Consider the following 18,837-nt stretch of genomic DNA (forward strand, 5'->3'; position numbering starts at 1 on the left):
AGTGCAGTTATGAGGTAAAATAACTGAGCATTGCTGGCAGTGCTGATCTTACAGAGAATTTGGTGATGCCAAGACATTGGTGTGACACGTTCCAGCTGGAACATAGGCTCCAGAACCTTTGGATTCAGAGTGGGTGTGAGGTGACACGCCAAAGCGCGCCTTGTGTGCCACCCTCCAGGTCTGCAGAGCTTCCCAGCACATCAGAGGTCCCCCAGTCCCATCTCCTACCCTTCAATCTCCATCTCTGATGAGACCCTTGTCCATCCCCATTTGTGGTGGCACACAGAGCTGTCAGTGCACAACCTGTGGGATTATAGGCCACCCATGGGGCAGCTTTACACCAGATTTCTGTGACATGGATGTCAGTAGAAAACCCGTTTACCCCTGCACCACTTTTCAACAAGAGAATATTAAAAATGAAAAAGGGGCAGTTTAAGAGTCAGCACACACTGTGGAGGATGATTCTCCATTCCATAAAGCCAAATCATCTTTTTCTCAGAAAGAAAATAATGGGTTCTCATTCTGTCACGTAAAGCACTGGGTTCACCCTCACCTTACCAGACAGTGACATCTGTGCAAATAATGGCTTTGTGACAGATCGGCCTTGCTGTAGAAGTAGGATAAGATCAGGGAACAATTCTCAGGTCTGAGTCAGTGACCAAAAATTCAAAAAATGAACAAAATCTGCAGTGAAGGAAGGGCACTGTTAGCTTTAGCTTAATAGTTACACAATCAGCTAATCTTTACTCCAGAAGCAAACTCATCTCCTGCACAATTAGTTCTGGATCACTTAACCATAGCAGCAATCCAAAGCTGAGCCCAAATTCAGGTTACCAGTCCGACAGCAGCACGCAGGAGAGGAAGCTGACAGCCTCTGCAGTGAGCCCACAGATCTCTTTTTTTCACAGTTAAAATGAGAATCACCCTCCAGAGATGAACACCTCCCCCCTCCCCTCGTGTTTACACACAGCTCTCTGTGCATCCCTCTGTTTCTCAACATGAAGGCCTGGGGTCCATACCAGGCACAGAGCCACAGCCCTGAGCACAGCACTGCCTGAGGTTGGTGAGGCTCCTGCTTGTGAGGATTCTAAGCCAGGTTATACAGAAGGTATGTTATTATCTAGGGGAGGGCATGAAGCTTTGCAAACAAACCCTGTGCCAACTTTTCCAGCTTCAGATTTTAAAAACCATTTATCCTAGTGTTACAGTGCAGGCTTTACCCAAAGTGCAGCATCCTGCTGAGTGGCTGCCACACCGTTATCACTGCTGACCGGCAGCTCAGTTTCCCAAAGTGGGACAGACTGCATGCTGCCCGGCCACCAGACAGGGGTTAGTGCTCTGCCACAATTGGCCGAAGGCTGGATATGTCTGTCTTGGCAGAATTCCTTTGGGATGATGCCGTTTTCTGGCAGGTGCTGCCTCTCTTGTACTGGCAGCTCTCGAGCCAAGCGGGCCTGAATGGAGGGGAGATGGACTGCAGGGCATGGCTCTGTGCTGCACTCCTCCGCTGGCATGCACACAGCAGGGACTTCAGCTCAGACCTGAAATTCTCGTTCAGCCAACAGTAAATGAAGGGATTGTAGCAAGTGCTGCTCATGGCAAACCAGTGGAAAGCAAAGTACAGAGCATTGCTGCTGTGGATGGCCCTGCAGGAGATCAGCACCACGTAGCAGTTCAGGGGAAACCAGCAGACTGCAAACACAATCACCACCACCATCAGCATCTTCAGCGTCATCTTCTTCTTCCTCTGATGGGCGTAGTACTGCTCCATAGTGATGTCCCCAATGGCATTTCTCAGCCAGAGCTTCTTAGCCACGATGGTATAGGTAATGGAGATCACAAGCAAGGGCAGAACATACAGGAGAACAAATGTAGTCAAGTCCAAATACTTCCAGAAAAGGTCAGCAGGAGGAGGGAAGCTGGGGAGGCAAACTGTTCGTATTGTTCTGTTCCTGGGATCAGAGAGAGAGAGCTGTCAGTCCCACAGCACATCGCACAACACATGCAGGACACATGCATCTCAGTAAAGGTACAGGCAGTGGAACTCATTCAGTAAAGTGGGTGAGGACTTCTTTGGAGAATTCTACGTTAAGCCTGAGCTTTGGCCTCAGTGGAAATGTTTTAAACATATCCTCAGAAAATATAAATGCTCTAATGCTGAAGAGCATCTCTCTTCTGTGCCTGACTCAAATGACAGCGCTGAATCTCTGAGTCAACATCAACCAACAACAAGCCTAAAAGCAATTTCATTGATTTTCATTATTCATTTGAGAGAAAGTCACCGTCAACTCGAAGCCAAGGAGACTTCTCTGCTTCCCCATGCTTCACATTTCAGTAACTCAGACGGAGAAACACGCATTAGAATCTGTGTGACCTTGACTAAACTGAGTATGTCCTACAAAGGAGCACCGTGCAAATGTCTTACCCGATGTAAAACCTTGTCAAGGTCTGATAGATGGCATGAGGCAGTGAGAAGCAGCTGGCCATAACCCAGATGATAATGATGCAAATCCCTCCTTTCACCATGGACATGCGCGGCTTGAGAGGGTGCATGATAACCTGCAGAGAACAACCAGTTCAGTGGATTTAAAGTGCCCTCAACTGATAAAAATGACAAAAATCTACTAACTAAAATACAACATTATCAGAATTTTCTTTCAGGAGCTGCAGTATCTGTAGAATGAGCAGACTACCAAACTCCTTGGATGGGAATGGATGATCTGTGCTCCAACACCAGATGGAGCACAACCCAGGCAATCGGAGTGCCATCAGTTACTGTTTTAAACTTAATTTCTCTGTGTCATTTGTTGTGCTTATCAGTAACAGCCATTACTGCAGGCTCCAGCACTGCAAGAAAGCATACCTTGCAGGCTGCCCTGGGCTGCCTCCAGTTGGGTTTGGGATATCCCCAAGGATGGGAACTCCACAACCTCTCTAGTTGGACCACCATTACCACGAGGAAGCAGGTTTTTGTCCAGCAGCATGAAAACCAGAATCCCTCAGCCCAGTTCCTTCATTCCCAAGACGCCGCAGGGGTTTCAAGAACTGGAACTTGACACCTAATGCATGTAGCTCCCTACCTCCCAACAAACACAGCTGCTAGGTGCATCACGTACCTGGTGACGATCCAGAGCAATGGCAGCGAGGGTCAGCACAGACACATGGACAGAACAGTACTGCACAAAACGGCTGATGTGACACATCAGCTTTCCAAAGACCCACGTGCTGCTTACAAACCGCACCTGGAGAGGTGAAACAATGGATTGGAACTGTGCACTGTCTGAAGGGCTGCAAATAGGCTTCCCAGGAGCGCTGTAAGGAAGAAGTGCCATGATAAAGTTGCCACAGGTTCAAAACTCAGAGATGAATTCATGGAAGAACTCATGGATGGGTTGGAAAGGAGCTGGTGCTCTGCATTGGGAGCATCTCCGGAAGCTCGTGGCCACTCAGCAGTGAATGGGGATGGCAGCCTCAACTCCACACTGATCTCTGAGGCTGGCTCCCTCTTATCACATTGTTAGAGATACATCAACAGCAATTTCATAGGTGTCAGCTAGCTTAGACAAACAGAAGAAAAATTTTCCCTCCAGTTGAGAAAGCAACTAACACTTTACCAGGAAATGAGCCCTCCTCATCGATCTGACCTCTGGTGCCCATGTTATCCCCACCAGGCATGAAATCCCACTGCTGCTGGGGGGGGCATGTGGAGTCTGAAGCCAGAGCACAGCAGAAAGGCTCGCGCCATTCCGTACGGATTCCTGGAAGGCGCTGCTTCTTGTGGCTTTCCTACAGAGGCAGTTATTCCAAGTACCTGCTGTTGTTTTGCTCCCTGCACACACGTTCAAGTGCTAAGTAAGTGTTCCTCACTGCACAGCATTTGGTATAACTCATTCTGGAGGGAGATTAAGCTAATTTGAAATAAGGCACATTTACTGCAGCACATATGTCCACACAGAAGATTAGTCAAGACTAGCTAATGCTTTCAATTAACCTACCATTTTAATTCTAATTATACTCCCACAGAGACAACTCAGTAACAACGAAACCGTAGCAATTTTCTTTTTCTCTAAAGTTGATGCAAAGCTCTTTTCTAAGAGGGATTGCAGTTTCTTAATTACCTATGCCCAATATGTAACTGCTGTGCCAACGCTCACACTGTTCTCTCCCAGAACAATCCCAAAAGAGCAAAGCATAGAAACCCCACCAAAGACGTAGGATTGGCTTGAGAAAAGGGGAATTCAAGTCAGCAATGCAGGGAGTGCTTCTGGAATGTGGAAGGGAGCTGTGGGCAGCTATGGCCAGGAAGCACAATAGGAGCACTTGGGATGCTCAGGATCCAGAGGACTCTGCCAAACTCAGCTACACTGACAGTCCTGCACTGCATCACTTGTAGGCAATGCAGCAGCCTACTCATCCCACCTCACTCTGTTTTTCTCTTTATGGCCACCATTATTTAGTGCCTGGGAGCAAACAAAGGACTCCCAGCTCTGGTTAGAGGCACACAGAGCTGCATGGCACAGCACAGACCTCACAGTCTTCACAAGTAGCGACTGCTTGCATTTCTATAGCAAATTGACAGCTAATTGTGCCTTCAAGTGCTAAACATATCCCAACTCCCTTCCCCACTAAAGCACAAGCAGGACATCCCAGTATTGTCCGCATCCTGGAGAGGGAACAGTACCAGGAGGGGAGGCCTCCTGGTGGGCTCTGGGACACGGAGGCAAGTGGCCCCACCTCTGCACCAAGCCCATATCTGCACAGGGGAAGCTGTGCACAGCACACAGCCCACCCAGGAGAAAAGAGCAGGGGGAGAGAGCTGCTAGAAAATTCTGTATGCCAGCAGGTTGTTGATGTGTGCATGCACACAGCTCCCTGCTCCACATCCCACCACCCCACCAAGCCTTGCCCAAGTCCTACCAGCGTGAAGGGGGTGTTGAGGACAGTGATCATCACATCGGCCACGGCCAGGTTGATGATGAAGAGGCTGGTGGCAGAGTGCATCCTCTTGTTCTTGATCACCACATGGCACACCAGGGTGTTTCCAAAGAGTGAGATGCAGATGATCACTGAGTAAGCTATGATCAGCAGCGCCTGCACCGTCCTGCTCTGGGATTCGCCCTCGTATTTCGTCCCACTGTCAAAGTCTCCCAAGTCCTCCAGGTCCAAATCACTGTGGAAGAAGGACTGATTTGGGAAGCTGTACCGTGTGGAGAGGAAGCTGGTGCCGGTGTGATTCTCTGCTCTCCAGAAGGGCTTGGAGATGTACTGCAGAGGGAACCACGTGTGCCTGCTCATGGCTCAGGAAGTGCTGTCACGGGGCCAGCAGCAAGTTTCCCTGCCCTCCTCCTTCCTGGGAGCTCAGGTGCTACAGTCAGCGGTTGCAGAGAGGAACATGCATGCTTGCATTATAAAAATATGCTCTGCAGATGCAAACCGCATAAAGGAGTTGATAAATAGGTCCTTCTTCCTGTGCTGATTGTGCATCAGCTGCGCTCCAGGACTCTCCAGGTACTGCTCTTCTTTTTCAGTCCCATACGTCCTGTATACAGGAGACGATTCAGATGCAGAAATATCCCCAAACACTTCCTCTATGTAGGAAGAAATCCTATGAAATATTTACTTTCAGGTACTGTTCTTCTCTCTCACAACTTCTCCTTGGAAAAGTGCTTTATTGCTATTCCACACAGTTCTTCATCAATCAGCACTCCATTTCCCAACAGTTTTCAGAGCTTATCAGAACAACAACAACAAAAAAAAAAAAAGCAGGGGAAGCCTTTCCCATTTCTTTCCATCCTCAGAGTATCTCTGAGCTATTCACTGGAAGCAGCTTTGCTCAGAGACTGAGTGGTCCCCGCTTTCCTCACTATATGTACAGCCTGCCAGATGACACACTGCATGTGAAATAGCCAATGGTGTATCTCCTCCTGGCTCACCCTGAGATGGATTGCAGCCCCACAGACAGGTGATTGGAGTATCTGACAACCACAGATTCTAGCAGAGCAGCAAAATACAGAGAGATGGATGTGTCCTATTTTCCCTCTTTCCCGTCTTCTCTCCCTCCTTTCTGTATATCCAGCACAAAAGCTTGGTGGAGTACAGCCTTTTTACTAAATTTCAACATCTTTTTTCTGCTTTTCACAAACAGAGAGTATCTGAAGAGTTCTGCCCCTGGTGAGCTCCCCACTTTGTGCCTGGCACTGTTCCCCTTTGCAACCCCCCAGTGATGCAGAGCACATCATAAAAACTGAAATGCAATATGGAAATGAGAGCAGAAGTTACAGGATGCTGCTGGATGTCCACAGTGACTCTATCACAGCTTGGCCAGCTGGACATCGAGGCAGGGTGGGAGAGCAGGAGCAGAAGGGCAGGAATCCTTCATCTTCTTCGCTTCCTCTCCAACTCCAGACAAATCCACCCGCAGAGCAGCGCTGCCCCCGACTCAGAGCCCTGTGGTCAGCAGGGGGGCTGCTGCAGCACCAACAGTCAGGTTTCATCCTGTGTTGGAGATAAAGGCAGCTTCACCTTTCTGGAAGACTCAGCATCTCAGCATTGCCTTGGCAATTCATAACACCTTTGGCCATTCAGAATGTCTTTTGTCACAAGTGTTTTTGCCATATGTCCCATCACTGGGACTGAGCCCAGCGTGCAGCTGGTTCAGGGCATGAGCATCAGGGGGCTGCTGCAGCTTTTTCCTCTTCTCTTCTGCTCTGTAGGGGCACAAATCCGCCCGGCCAGGATGAGGTCAGCTGTCACAGGCACATCACTGCCTGCCTTAGTTCCAGGATACCTTCTATGTGCCTGCAGGACTTTTCCCCATCTCACAAATAAAAGCCAGATAATTCAGCAATCAGCTTCACTGTAAGTTCTGTAGAAGTGCGCAGGGTCAAGAATGCTCACTCCTGCACATTCATTTAAGCTAATTTTAAAGAAAGGGTTTCAAAAGACACGATTCATCTACATTACCAGACAGTGTAGAACTACATGCCAAAAGCTGATAGTTATGTAGTCTTTCTCCCCAGGTCCTGTTATCACAGTCTTAGCAGTGTGCATTTTTAAGTGCTTGTTCCTGCCTGCTCCTGTGAAGATTTAAAGAAAAAAAAAATTAAGATGGCTTCATTTCCTTTTTTTTTTTTTTTTCCAGTAGAAGGATGTAGATACTTGAATTCAGAGAGGAGTAAAACAGATGCAATTCTAGAGTAAACAGAGGTGTAAAAGAGATCTCTTCTTTACCCTGTTGTGCTTTGGGGTGAAATAAAACTAATCACAAATAACTGCCTGGAAGAGGAGAGGCCAGAGCCAGCTACATTCACTTTGTACACTCACAAACCAGCACTGTCCATCATCAAGGATGGCCCCAAGCGCTGGACATCATTAGTTTCGTGATCAATCGATTTCATTAACAAATATCTATCTTCCAGTGGATAATTCTGGGCTTCATCTTGTAATTAGCCCTGCTTGTTTAATCAAGAGGAGTAGGCAGTTCAAGAGACAATTTAAAAAGCTATTTTTGAGACTTGTTCAAAGAAAGCCCAGCAGCAGCCAGGGCATCACCTGGCAGATCCATCACACTGCCCTCACTGGTACTGCAGGTACGTTCCATTGGCAGAGCACTGCCAGGACCACAGCCAGGGACGTCGGTTGTGATGGAGGCCCAAAGTGAAACGAGTTGATGGTGGTATCTTGTGCTTCAGCTGGGAGGGTTCTCCTATGCTTGGATGATGCCAGTGGGAGCAGTCACATCATTTACACAGATGTGGGTCTGCAGCTGAATTGTTCAGGGCAACTAAAGTCCCAGATAGTGATATCTTCATTCTTTTCTCAGTATCAAAAGTATTTTAATATACATAATCCATTTATGATTTTCACATCAGCTGTCGGGATTGTGCTTGGCTGACAAAGTCAGAATTCAGTGGCAAAAGTGCCATTGTGTAACAAGCTCAGCAGAGTGAAAATGCTTCCATTACCTGCATAATGAGCTTGAAAAGCTGAATAATATTGTCCCTACAGGTTCCTACAAGTTATTCCATATTTATGAGGTACATAAATACTTTATATGATGATATGAGAGTGATGCTGAATATACAAGGCCACTGCATTAGGCAGTTTGCCAGTCCCAAAGTTCCTACCATGCTCAAGAGGTGCATTTCTCTGCTTCCCAGCAGCGCACCCACCTGCTTCTCAGCAAGCACAGTTACTGGTGCTGGGTAGGGGCCTCCTGCAGCCCTTGAAAGGTCATGAGAGCTGCCCCTGGTAAAGCTGCTCACACATTCACAATCTGAGCCATTTCCCCCTACCTTAGGAATGCAATGGAGAGCAGCAGAGAACCACAGGGGGTGGGCAGCATCCTCAAGGCACCGTGCAACATCTTCAGGGCACAGCAGTGCTGGGTGTGAGCCCGCGTGGTGCAAAAGCCAATCGTGGACTTCTGGTTTGAAAGAGAAAATGACTGAGCTTTGCCATTTGGAGCTGAAGGCAGCTGGGGAAGATGCAATGTTTCATTGCTTGAGTGTGGACAAGAGGTAGAAAATTCAGAGGTTACATTTTCTAAGTCTAAATATTCCCATCAGTGTGCCAATTGCATCAGAGAGCACACTGGAAGTTCTCCAGGGAAGCCAGCAGTTTGTACTTTTGTTTTAAATACACAGTTCGGTGAAGGAGCAGAAGCAATTTGAGCTGTATACCAATCTCCTCCCCCTCCCCTTTTTTTTCCCCCCCCTTCACTCAGTAGCTGTGTTATGAATAAAAGTTTGAACAGTCCTTGAAAGCTCTGATCTGGGATTCTTACCTTTTATATTTGCTTTAATGCCCTGAGGAGGCTTGCTGCGTTCCTCTTCATTTGCAGTGAGCAGTACTGCATCTGTGAGTGAGAAATGCAGGATTAGCAGGCACAGATATTGTGCAGGACACTACATGGATGTGATAAAGGGTTTCACAGACCCCCAAGGACTGACGATAATGGAGTGACTGTGAATTAAAGAACACAGCTCTGAAATTCAGACATGCTGACAATTCAAAACCTCCACTATTTTTACTTAGAGATGCAGAACTGCTTCACACAAAGGCAGCAGTGCCATAAGCCACACAGTACAGAGCCATGCAGTGCCCAGCAGTTCCTGTGAGGTGCTCAGCACCCAAAGCTCTGCATGCTTCAGGGGGCACCTGGGGCTCAGTCTGCAGTGTTTGGCAACATCAGTTCTGGACCGCATATCCCTTCACCCCCACAGACATTGGGCAGTTTTCCTCTTGTGTTCCTTCCTGATAACTGAGATCCACTGCAGATACAATCAGGCTGTTACGTAATTTTTAATTTACCGAGAGCAGACTTGTAGGCAAAACCATAAAATTTGCCACACTGAAATAATAACAGCTGCTAACATTTAAATTGGAAACACTCTCTGACAACTAATTCCTTCTATTTCTGCTGATGGCAATAACATCGGTGCGTTCGGTGCAGACAGTGCTTATTTAGGAACTAATAATTCTGCAGTCTGATCTCAGCTCTGATCACTCTGCCATGACTCAGCGCGGCACCCAAATGTGTGCCCCTTCCACTGCAGCACTCTGTACCCTCGTCAAAGTGATTCATCCGCGACCCAGACAAGACCCCACCACTGAGACCAGAAATGATTCCTTCCCAACGCCAGCTGACTCAGCTCAGCATCCAATAAATGCCACCTTCAACGATGCAGGCACAAAACTGAAGCTCTTCACCCATTTAGCATCGGCTGAGGAAGCTGCCGGAGATGCCTTTGGCTTTCAGGACTGAGGTCAGCCTGGAGCTGAGCCCCATCCTTCAGAAGGGCAAAGCCGGGGAACAGTCACAGAGCCGGGCCGAGGGGAACTCAGTAGAAGGGAAAGAAATCAGACACAGAGGCCATGAAGAACGTTCAGCTCCTGTGGCTGCTGTTGCCTGGGGTAACATGCTATCACCCAGCACAGCGCCATGCCCAGCGCTGTCACTGATCTGCCAGTGTCCAACTGTCACAGCACAAGTGGCTTTGTGCTCAGACCTGAAGTCTGCTGTAAAGGAGAGCAGATTCCCGTGCATTTCACACAGAATGGCTTGAGTTATTTCTGCTTTGTTTCAGCTTCTGTCAGCTCCAAATTTCAACGAAACCAAATGCAGTGCTGTTCTCCCTCTTCTCTTTTCATGCTCCCACACTCAGAGTGACTGCTGGATTCAGTGAGACCGCAGCACAGCCCGAGGAGTTGACATGCAGTGTCAGTCTGTGAATGCTCTCACCCGTAGTATAAGTCCGTGTGCATCACAGTTTGCTGCCCACTGTAGATCTGAAGCTGCACTAGATTAAAAACTGCTTTCAAGTTTCTGAAATAACAGAAAACCTGCTTGATTTTACTAAGAACTACAAATATTCAGAAGAAAAAACACCACCACATTCCTTTACTAAGTGATGCAGAAGACAGAAATTGAAAGGAAGCATGAAGTGAGAAGCTCTGAAATACTTCTGAGGGCTCCCTGGAGGCAGCTCAGCTCAGCCTCATCCAACTAAGGCCCCTCTGTTTTACAGATCCTCCTACATCTCTTCAGCCCAAACATCTCCCACCGGCATCCTTTAGTCCTTCTAATACTCCCAGCATCTTTCAATGGCTTTTACTCTGAGATTATTTCTCTCCTTCTTGAAATATTTGTGTTTCTGGGGTTAATTTTTGAAACATCAGTGGTTGTTCCCACTGGTATTAATTTGAATTCATATTGCAGAAAAAATATCCTTGTCCGCAGTATCTTCTCATTTTCATCTGCATTTCGTTCATTTCTCCTACAATAATCATAACAAATCCAGAATTGCCCAGTGCATTGCTTTCTTTCCTTAACTTTATTGTCACATCCATTGTGCTCACTAACATTCCAAGCTTTCAAGAACAAAATCCACACTATTACTTGCAAGGGCAAATTCAGATGCTCAAATCATGTTCCTGAATGATCTACAATCCTCGTATCTCCAAAAGCAGGGATAGAGGCACCACACACTGCATAAGGCAGGAAGTGTAAAATGTTGATAATGGCATCATCAGCAGGCTGAGACCTACTCCAAAATAGCTGTCTGTGCTCCAAATGGCTCGACTGGCAAGCAGCATAGTTCACTTTGGTGCTCTGAAACCAGGCACCAGCAATGGTCTGTTGGCTGGAAGCAGCCCAGCAGCATGCTGCACCTCACGCTTGTCCCTGCAGAGCTGTGTGCACACCTGGCTGCTGGCACTTGGAGGTGGTTGCAAGAGGCTCGACCTCTCAGGCTGGACCTGTACATCTCCTTACAGAGGGGTCTGGATGAATGCCACTGCTGTGCCTCATTAAGGATTTTTTAATGACCCCCATCTCCTGCTGATCCATTTCAAAGTGCAGCCAAATTGTAGCTACAGCAGCAGCACAAAAAGATGTGCTACGATACAAGAATGAGCAAAAACCTCCTAGAATTGCTTTGTTATGCAAAATTACACAGCTGCTGCCTTCTCTGTCCAACATCCAAACTTCCTGTTGTTGCTTTCAGGGATCCTGCTGCCTTTTTCTCCTTTGTTTTGTGGGGAGGAGGAAGCCAGACAGCTTACATTAGCTCCAACTCTCAGCTGTGCCAGCTGCACATCCATGAAAGCAGTCTCTTGAAGCCCACTTGGGAAACTGCCCTTTTTCTAAGGAGCTACACAGATTTTCTCCTGGCTACCCAGCTGGTGCATTGCCAACAACATCATACTTCCTAACACCGTCACAAAAACAAATTACACCTCTTGTACGTGCCTTGGGACCGACTGACAGGCAGCCATCCTCCAGACCTTCCAGCAAGGACCCATCAACCACTACATCTACAGTTCGGATTTGCTGTCCTCCACCTCTCTCAATTCAAGCCTTCCCCAGAAAGTCACTTTGCTCCTCAAAACCTCTCAGGAAGTGTGAATTCCTAGTAACATTTACTTGGACATTCTTAGAGGTACTGTAAATTACTGGTGATCAGCAGAGCAGAAACATTTTGGTTTTGTTTTTCTGCCCAGCATGCCAGTATTCAATATCAGTGGCTTGTGAGGGCGAAGGAATAATAGGTAAGCATTGTGCTTCCCTACATCCCTCCAGCATGACTTACAAGTGGGAATGCAAAAAGTCCCATACCTTCTCCAACCGATGTAAGAGACTAGAAGAACTTCTAAACATAAAATTTGCTGTGAATCAGTAGGGAGACTGCTCAAGAGCCATTCTGAGCCCTGAACTGCACACTGTACTGGAAGCACCTAACATGATAAAGACAAAAATGCTCCTAAAAATTAGATGAAGTCATTCTTCTCTTTTCCTTTTTGCTGGGCTGCTTGAAAAACTAAGGATTGAATCCGTGACAACAAGGCCCATTGATGTGGGGAGGCACGTATGAAGGAAGAAAAAATAACTGAGTCAAACTGTCCTGAAGGTTTCGCTTTACAATGCGGCTTGACAAGAACTCGTGTGCCTTCAGAAAAAGAATGAAGTTATTATAGTGTAATTCATTTCTTTAAAACCGGTGAATTTCACATGGGAATGATGCTACTGGGCGGCAATCACCATGATAAGTAATTTTGTATAAGAGCTACAATTGTGTCTAGAAATTTAGAATGCTCTCAGCTTGGAAGAGCTGCTTGAAAGTAAGGAACTGCAGGATAGGAGAAAGAAATTAAGTCTGATATTGCATTGCATCTTCCCCAGCTCTCAGAATTTGTAGAGACACAAGATCTCTGTGAAAGCTCCTGGATGGAAGGTTTCCAGTGCAGATGACAGCTTCCTACATTTTCTCTCTTCTGCTCTGCATTGCCATGGGTCATTTGGACTATGGAACTGCCCCTCAGATTGGAAGGATTCAATATTTAAACAAACAAGTTCTTTTTTCTCCTTGTTCCATAGATCACACAGCCATGGCAACTGTCCTGAAGCCCACAAGGAAAAAAAAACAGTTCTCAGGAGTCAAAGACAGCCTAAAAGTTTGAGATTCTTCTCCCCCAGAGGACAGGAAAACCCAAAGCAAGAAGCAGAGCAGAACCAGCAGCAGCCACTCACCTCCCAGGGAGCAGAGCAGTACGGAGCTGCTGACCACGCGCAGCACCTGCCCACCTCCAGAGCTCCTCAGGCTGCTGAAAGAGAGGAGTTTGCTTTACAAAGAGCAGCCCTATGATGAACTGTGACACAGCCTCTCCTGCAGCCCAAATGCTAGAGGAGCTGCTGATCTTAATGCAAGACTACTTCCACAAAACAGTACCTTAGTTACCATCTCCCTGTAACAAGCACCCTGGTCTTTGTTGGATGTTTCAGAACTAGAACAGCTGTGATTATACTGACAACAGCACAAGAGGCAGTCCTAGGAAAATAAATACATAATAAAACAAAATTAGAATGAAATACAGGCTGTGCTGCTTCAGTACTTCTCTGTGCTGGCACGAGGAGATGGTTAATGGAAGAGCAGCAATCTGCTGGAGGACCACAGTGGATGTACTCACTGTTCTAAGTCACTTTCCTTTAGCTCAGCTGAGATGAAGGCTTTGTTGGAAGCACAGATGTAGCTTATGTGGCATCCAGGAGCTAGAACGATGCTGAGCAGAGACTAAGCTGAAATTTAGGGCAACACCCTGAATTTCTCAAAAAAATCTTGAGCTGAAAAAGGCTATTCCTGTCTTTAGTCCTAATTCTGATCTCTCTGAAGTGAATGGCAGTCTTATTGTCTGTGCTTTCCTGGAGTTTCCCAGAGTTTAGCCCTATGAAAGATCAAAAGTAAAAATCATGTTGGGAACAGGATATCTCATTTCATACTTTGAAAACAACAGCACTCCTAACGCTGCCAAAGAAGGTATTATGTAGCTCGCTACCAGTGCTGCTCTGTTGCACACAAATCTTGCCTTCAGGAGGTACTAGGAATTTTTAATTATAAACAATCTGAAGCAAAGTAGCCCTGGATCACATCCAAACTTCTCCCAAGCTGGGCAGAGGGTTCTGTTCTTGATACTTTTTTCTGATGCCCCTTCAGCCAGCTTAGCAGAGTAATGCTGAAACTACCCTGAGATTCTTGAATGAGGGTGGCTTTAAGGGCAAAGTTATTGTTATCAGCTGCACCATCTTAAGTTGCTGAACCTCAGATGCTTGCACAGAATGTCTCCATAATTAAATATTGGCTCTTTCTGAGTCACTTCGGAACATTTGCTGTGAGTCAACCTGAAAGAAAACAACAAGGCTCAGGAGCCTGCAAACAGAGGATGTCTTTTTCATCCCTGACCTGCGCTTGTGCCTTGATATGTGATGGAGAGTGCACCTCTAAAGCAAATGCTGACCGCTGGAGCTGCTGGGAGGTAAAGCAGCAATAATGCTGCCCCAAACAGCTGGCCATGGTTTCAAGAAGATTGCAAGTTTCCTGTGTGTATGGAAAAAAATAATTAAGGGCAGTAATTCTGCACAAACATTTGGCTTAGGAAATTTAATTGTTTTTAGTGCCATTTCTGTTACAGTGGATAAGCAGTCCGAGTGGCTGCAAAACCAGCCCTGAATTTTCAGGCTCCAGCTTGGCCAGTCTGTTACTAATTAGCAGCTTAGAGAATAGTGAACTTTTCTTCCCTCTGTTTTCTACACACCAGCTTCTCAGAGCTGAAACACAGGACACAGAAGGAATGCTGATGTCTGTTCTGAACTCTTTGACAGTAAAGAAAAACATGTGTTGGAGTGTTTGTGAGGAGCGTTGGTGCAAAGCCAGACACTTTGATAGTGTTTTGGGGGATCATCCAGGGCTATTGCAGCGGTTGGACCCAAAGCTCTGGGCTGAGGTGATCTGCTACAAACTTCTGCAACAGGAGTGGAGGCCGATGCTTCCAGGGCAGCAGGCAATGGCTTGGAGTCTGGGTGCAGATGAGATTGAAGGGATTTTGTGGACAAGCGGACAGAGTAGGGGCAGCTCCTCCTGCCCAGGATGAAGTCTGCTTGGCAGTCACAGCGTGGACCAGAATCATCTGTGACAGATGCCACTGGATGATTTTCCCTAAGTGTTATTTGGAAGGTCAGTAACTACTGTGAATGCTATACAGTCTGGTTGATTGCATGCAGTGAACTGCAATTTGCTTTATTTTGTGTGTGCTGGCTGCTTGAGTAAAATAATGTATTTAATGTTTATTTACTTATGAAACCAAAGCTATACTGAAAGAATGTATCTGATCAGCAATTTTAGTTGATGGTGCTCAGATGAAAAAGAGTATTTCCTCTGTGCTACCCCAGCTCTGACACTACCAGCCTTGTGGGCTTTCCTGTGACCTTTGTCACCACATACACGGCTCAGTGCCCATCATGCCAGCCCGCAGCTGTAAGCATGAGGCACTCAGAACAGCCCCTCACCAGAGGCATGCTGAGAGGGCCATGCTGGTGGAGAGGCAGAATATGAGACCTCTTATCTCTGCCAGACTTGATTTTCATTATTAGAGAAGACATGAAGGAAGAGGACGAAACAGCCATCTGTGAGACTGTGGAATACATAAGGTTTGCAGCTTATCTGAGTTTTTCTTCTTCCATTCAGTGTGATGTGGCGGATCAGTGCTCAGGTTTCACTCAGTGCCACAAGAAGAGAGAGTCAGGGAATGCAGCAGATTCCCTTATCTCTGCTCTGACATGTTTGCCTGGAGCTCAGAAATAGGATAAAAAAAAATAAAACAGTTTTATTCTAGAGCACATTCCTCAATATTCCAGTTAATACAATGCTAAATTTTATCCCTTTCCTTGATAACTGGGAACTAAGCATATGATGGCACGTTTCGACCAGCTGCAAGAATCTGTAAGATCATCTTCCCCAAAGCACAATCTCACTTAAGTAGAAGCAGTTTACACTTAGTAAGCGTAATGAATGCTCCCTACCTGCCAGACCTACAGGACTCCTCAGGTTGAATGCTGAGCCATGATGGTTGGTGAGGGATTGACTTTCCCAAGCCATTCACCCTGTCTGACCACTTTCAAGGAGTCTTATGGTAGTTTTGAAGGGGATGATTCTCTGCATGCATGGTTTGTCTTGGGTACATGCATGAGATAAATTAAAATCACCGCCTAAGAGATACCTAATTGAAAATTGGGATGAACTGCAATTCAGGTCTCTTACTGTGGATCCTCCCTGCCCTGCAGGCTTTCATTCAGGTAATTCTCTGCTGCCTCTCTGAACTGTGCTCTGCAGACGAAGCTAACCACGTTTTGTGGTGAGCAGTTGAGCAATGCTGTAATTCTTCAGTAGGGAATTAACAGGGAGGATCTCCATCACTGCTGATGTGATGAAGTCCCTCCCATCCCCATCCAGTTTAATAACTTATCTTTAGCCTGCAGAAAGCTGGGTAATTGCCTTCGTCTTGTGGTTGAAGGATAGACCTCAGAGAGGTGCAAATGAGCATGTACAAACCCTCGGGCCTTCATCAGACTTTAAAAAGCCTTGTTTCCTTCTCCCTGAATGGTATTTTAAAGCATAACCTCCTGAGTGATGTTACAATTAACTCACTTTGAGTCGAGCACTTATACCCACAGCTGGTCTCACAGGGGGTCCTCACAGGCTGTTTTGTGCAAGTTAGATGCGTCCAGATATAATTTAGCATTATGATCATTTTTAGTGGAATGGAATAGAAAATTCCAACTCCATGGTTACCTTTTTATGGCAAGTATTTTGTACACTTATGGTTTTACACACAGGCAGTGTGAAATCTCAGCTGCTATCAGACTCTGTTCAGCGCTTGTCAGAGCATGAGCCTTGCAATCACAGCGCAATCATGCAGCCACAGCACTGGAGATGCCATGGGCTGAGCAGGCAGCAGAAGCCATTGCTTTCTGAACCACTAAAAGATTCTTAACAGCAAAGAAAGCTCACTTCTTGTTGCATAGCTCTTAGCAATAGGATTTATTTTTGACATGCTCCTTTACAGAGTCACTCTTGGGCTGAAAGGACTGAGAGCAATCTGCAGGTTCTCAGGCTTTGCTGAGCATTTATAAATGATGGTGGTTTCTGCATGGAGGGAAAGTGCTGTAAAAGCAACCGCCAGAATACATCTGTATCGCTTCCAGATGAGATGGTAAAGGCTCACACGGCCTGCAAAGCAGTGAGAAACATGGGAATAAATTACTAATTTTCCACACTGTACTGTGGGAGAGAGATAAAAATGGGTGAGCAAATGAAACTGCAGCTTTGGCAATCCAATCTAGATTTAAGACTTTCAACTCAAGTAATAGCTAATAGCTAATAGCCAGGTATGGACTCAGTACTTATCCGTGAAGAGGTGGCAAATTGCCTACTTTGCAGATACGGGAAGGGGAATCTGTATCAGCAGTTGTTGGGCAGTTGGTAGAAGAGCTGGAGTTCTGCTGCAGAGCAGGATGGCAGAGCAAAGCACAGCCTGCCTGGGTGTGCAAGAACCAAGGAATGTCAGAAGGGCACTGGTAGATCTTTAGATAGAAAGGACTTAATTAAATGTTATCACTTGAAAAATCAGCAAATGCTACCACAGCTCTCTGCAGGAACGCAGGAAGGCTGATGCTATTCCTGGCAATTGCGGGGCTCACGTGTGTAACACACACACACTGCTGTTGGACAAATGAGAGTGGGGCAGAGTACTCAAAAGCACTCCTGGAGGGAAACCCTGGTCACAGCAGCACTGAAGGGCAGGCAGTATAGCACTGTGCACGAGGAGCTGGAGAAAGGACAGAGGCCACAGATCATCCAAAGGGTCTGCACAGGCATTTGGGGATGTAATTATTACTGGTGGGCAAAACATGAGAAAATGCTTGATCTGATTCTCTGCATGCCAACTGGAATTTTGAAAATGTTGGAATTAAGAGCAAAAGCACTGTGCATAACTCCAAGAAAAAGCAACATCTCCTATTTTTATTTACATTCTTAGAAAATCATAAAGCTAGCCTTGTGTAATCTCTCAAAATCTGCTTCATTACAGTCCCTTAGGTTATAGCACGCAGTAATTAACATTATTTTAACTCAGCTGGTGCTTTCGGGTGTTTCTGCTCATTGTATTTCTTTGGCTGAGTTGAATAATGCCAGGCTCCTTTCCTCACAGTCCGTCTGATTTTACTGTGAGCCTTCCAACCTGCCTTAACGCGGTGCTTCAACACAGCTCAGCACGACGACTTCCCTTCACAGAGATTTATCTGAGTTTCCCAAACAGGTGCATTACGCAGCCACAGACCACAGCCAGAATCCTTGCTGGTGGTGATTGGATGCTGTGATGGATGATGGCCTCCTGGGAACGTGCTGCCTAATGAAACACGCCATCAGTTTCATCAGACCTCTGTACAGCCTCGCCCTCGGGAAATCACATAACTCAGCCGTGACAGCAGCAGCAGAGTTCTCAGAGGGCTGCTCATAAAACAACAGTTAAACCTGATATTTATTGCATCTACAATTTGTAGTTTCACACAGAACTCTTCAGCTTGTGGAACGCTTCCGTTCTTGGAAAAGAAGAGAACCCATGAGGAAGCCATTTCAGAACCATGCACCTACAGCATCCCTGAAAGCAGGAGAGTCGTGACTGCAGGACCGGGAGGTGGCTGTGCAGGTTGGACACGAGCACAAGGGGCCCTGGCTGGGACCTGCAAGATGAGGGCTTCTACCAGCTGCAGAGAGAGCCAAAAGCTATGAGCTGTTCCACGAAACAAAGCTTGCAGTCAAATATTTGGGCAGAGTATAGAAATACAGAGGAGTCAGAGGGGTTTGAGCTTGGGAGGAAGTGGAAGCTGCTGTGCTATGGTCAAGTTTTGCTTCCAAGCACTCCTTGGCACTTTTTGGAAGGTGCCTTGATTGAGAACCAATGGCTGCAAGAGGAGGGACCAACTCAAAGCCAGGCATGTGGTGGCTG

General features: G+C 46.5%; 1 protein-coding gene across 1 annotated transcript; it reads right to left on the reverse strand.

Annotated features, from left to right (window-relative positions):
• Positions 1-1,330: 1,330 nt before the first annotated feature.
• On the reverse strand, positions 1,331-5,295 carry LOC306951512 (G-protein coupled receptor 83-like; the record flags this gene model as incomplete). The annotated part of the gene is made up of 4 exons (XM_079542018.1): positions 1,331-1,952; positions 2,426-2,559; positions 3,117-3,242; positions 4,918-5,295. 4 exons carry the CDS (start codon positions 5,293-5,295, stop codon positions 1,331-1,333), a joined length of 1,260 nt encoding a protein of 419 aa, XP_079398144.1.
• Between the last annotated feature and the right edge of the window lie 13,542 nt (positions 5,296-18,837).

This window comes from Tetrao urogallus (assembly GCF_951394365.1).
Source record: "Tetrao urogallus genome assembly, chromosome: 13".
Taxonomy (NCBI): domain Eukaryota; kingdom Metazoa; phylum Chordata; class Aves; order Galliformes; family Phasianidae; genus Tetrao; species Tetrao urogallus.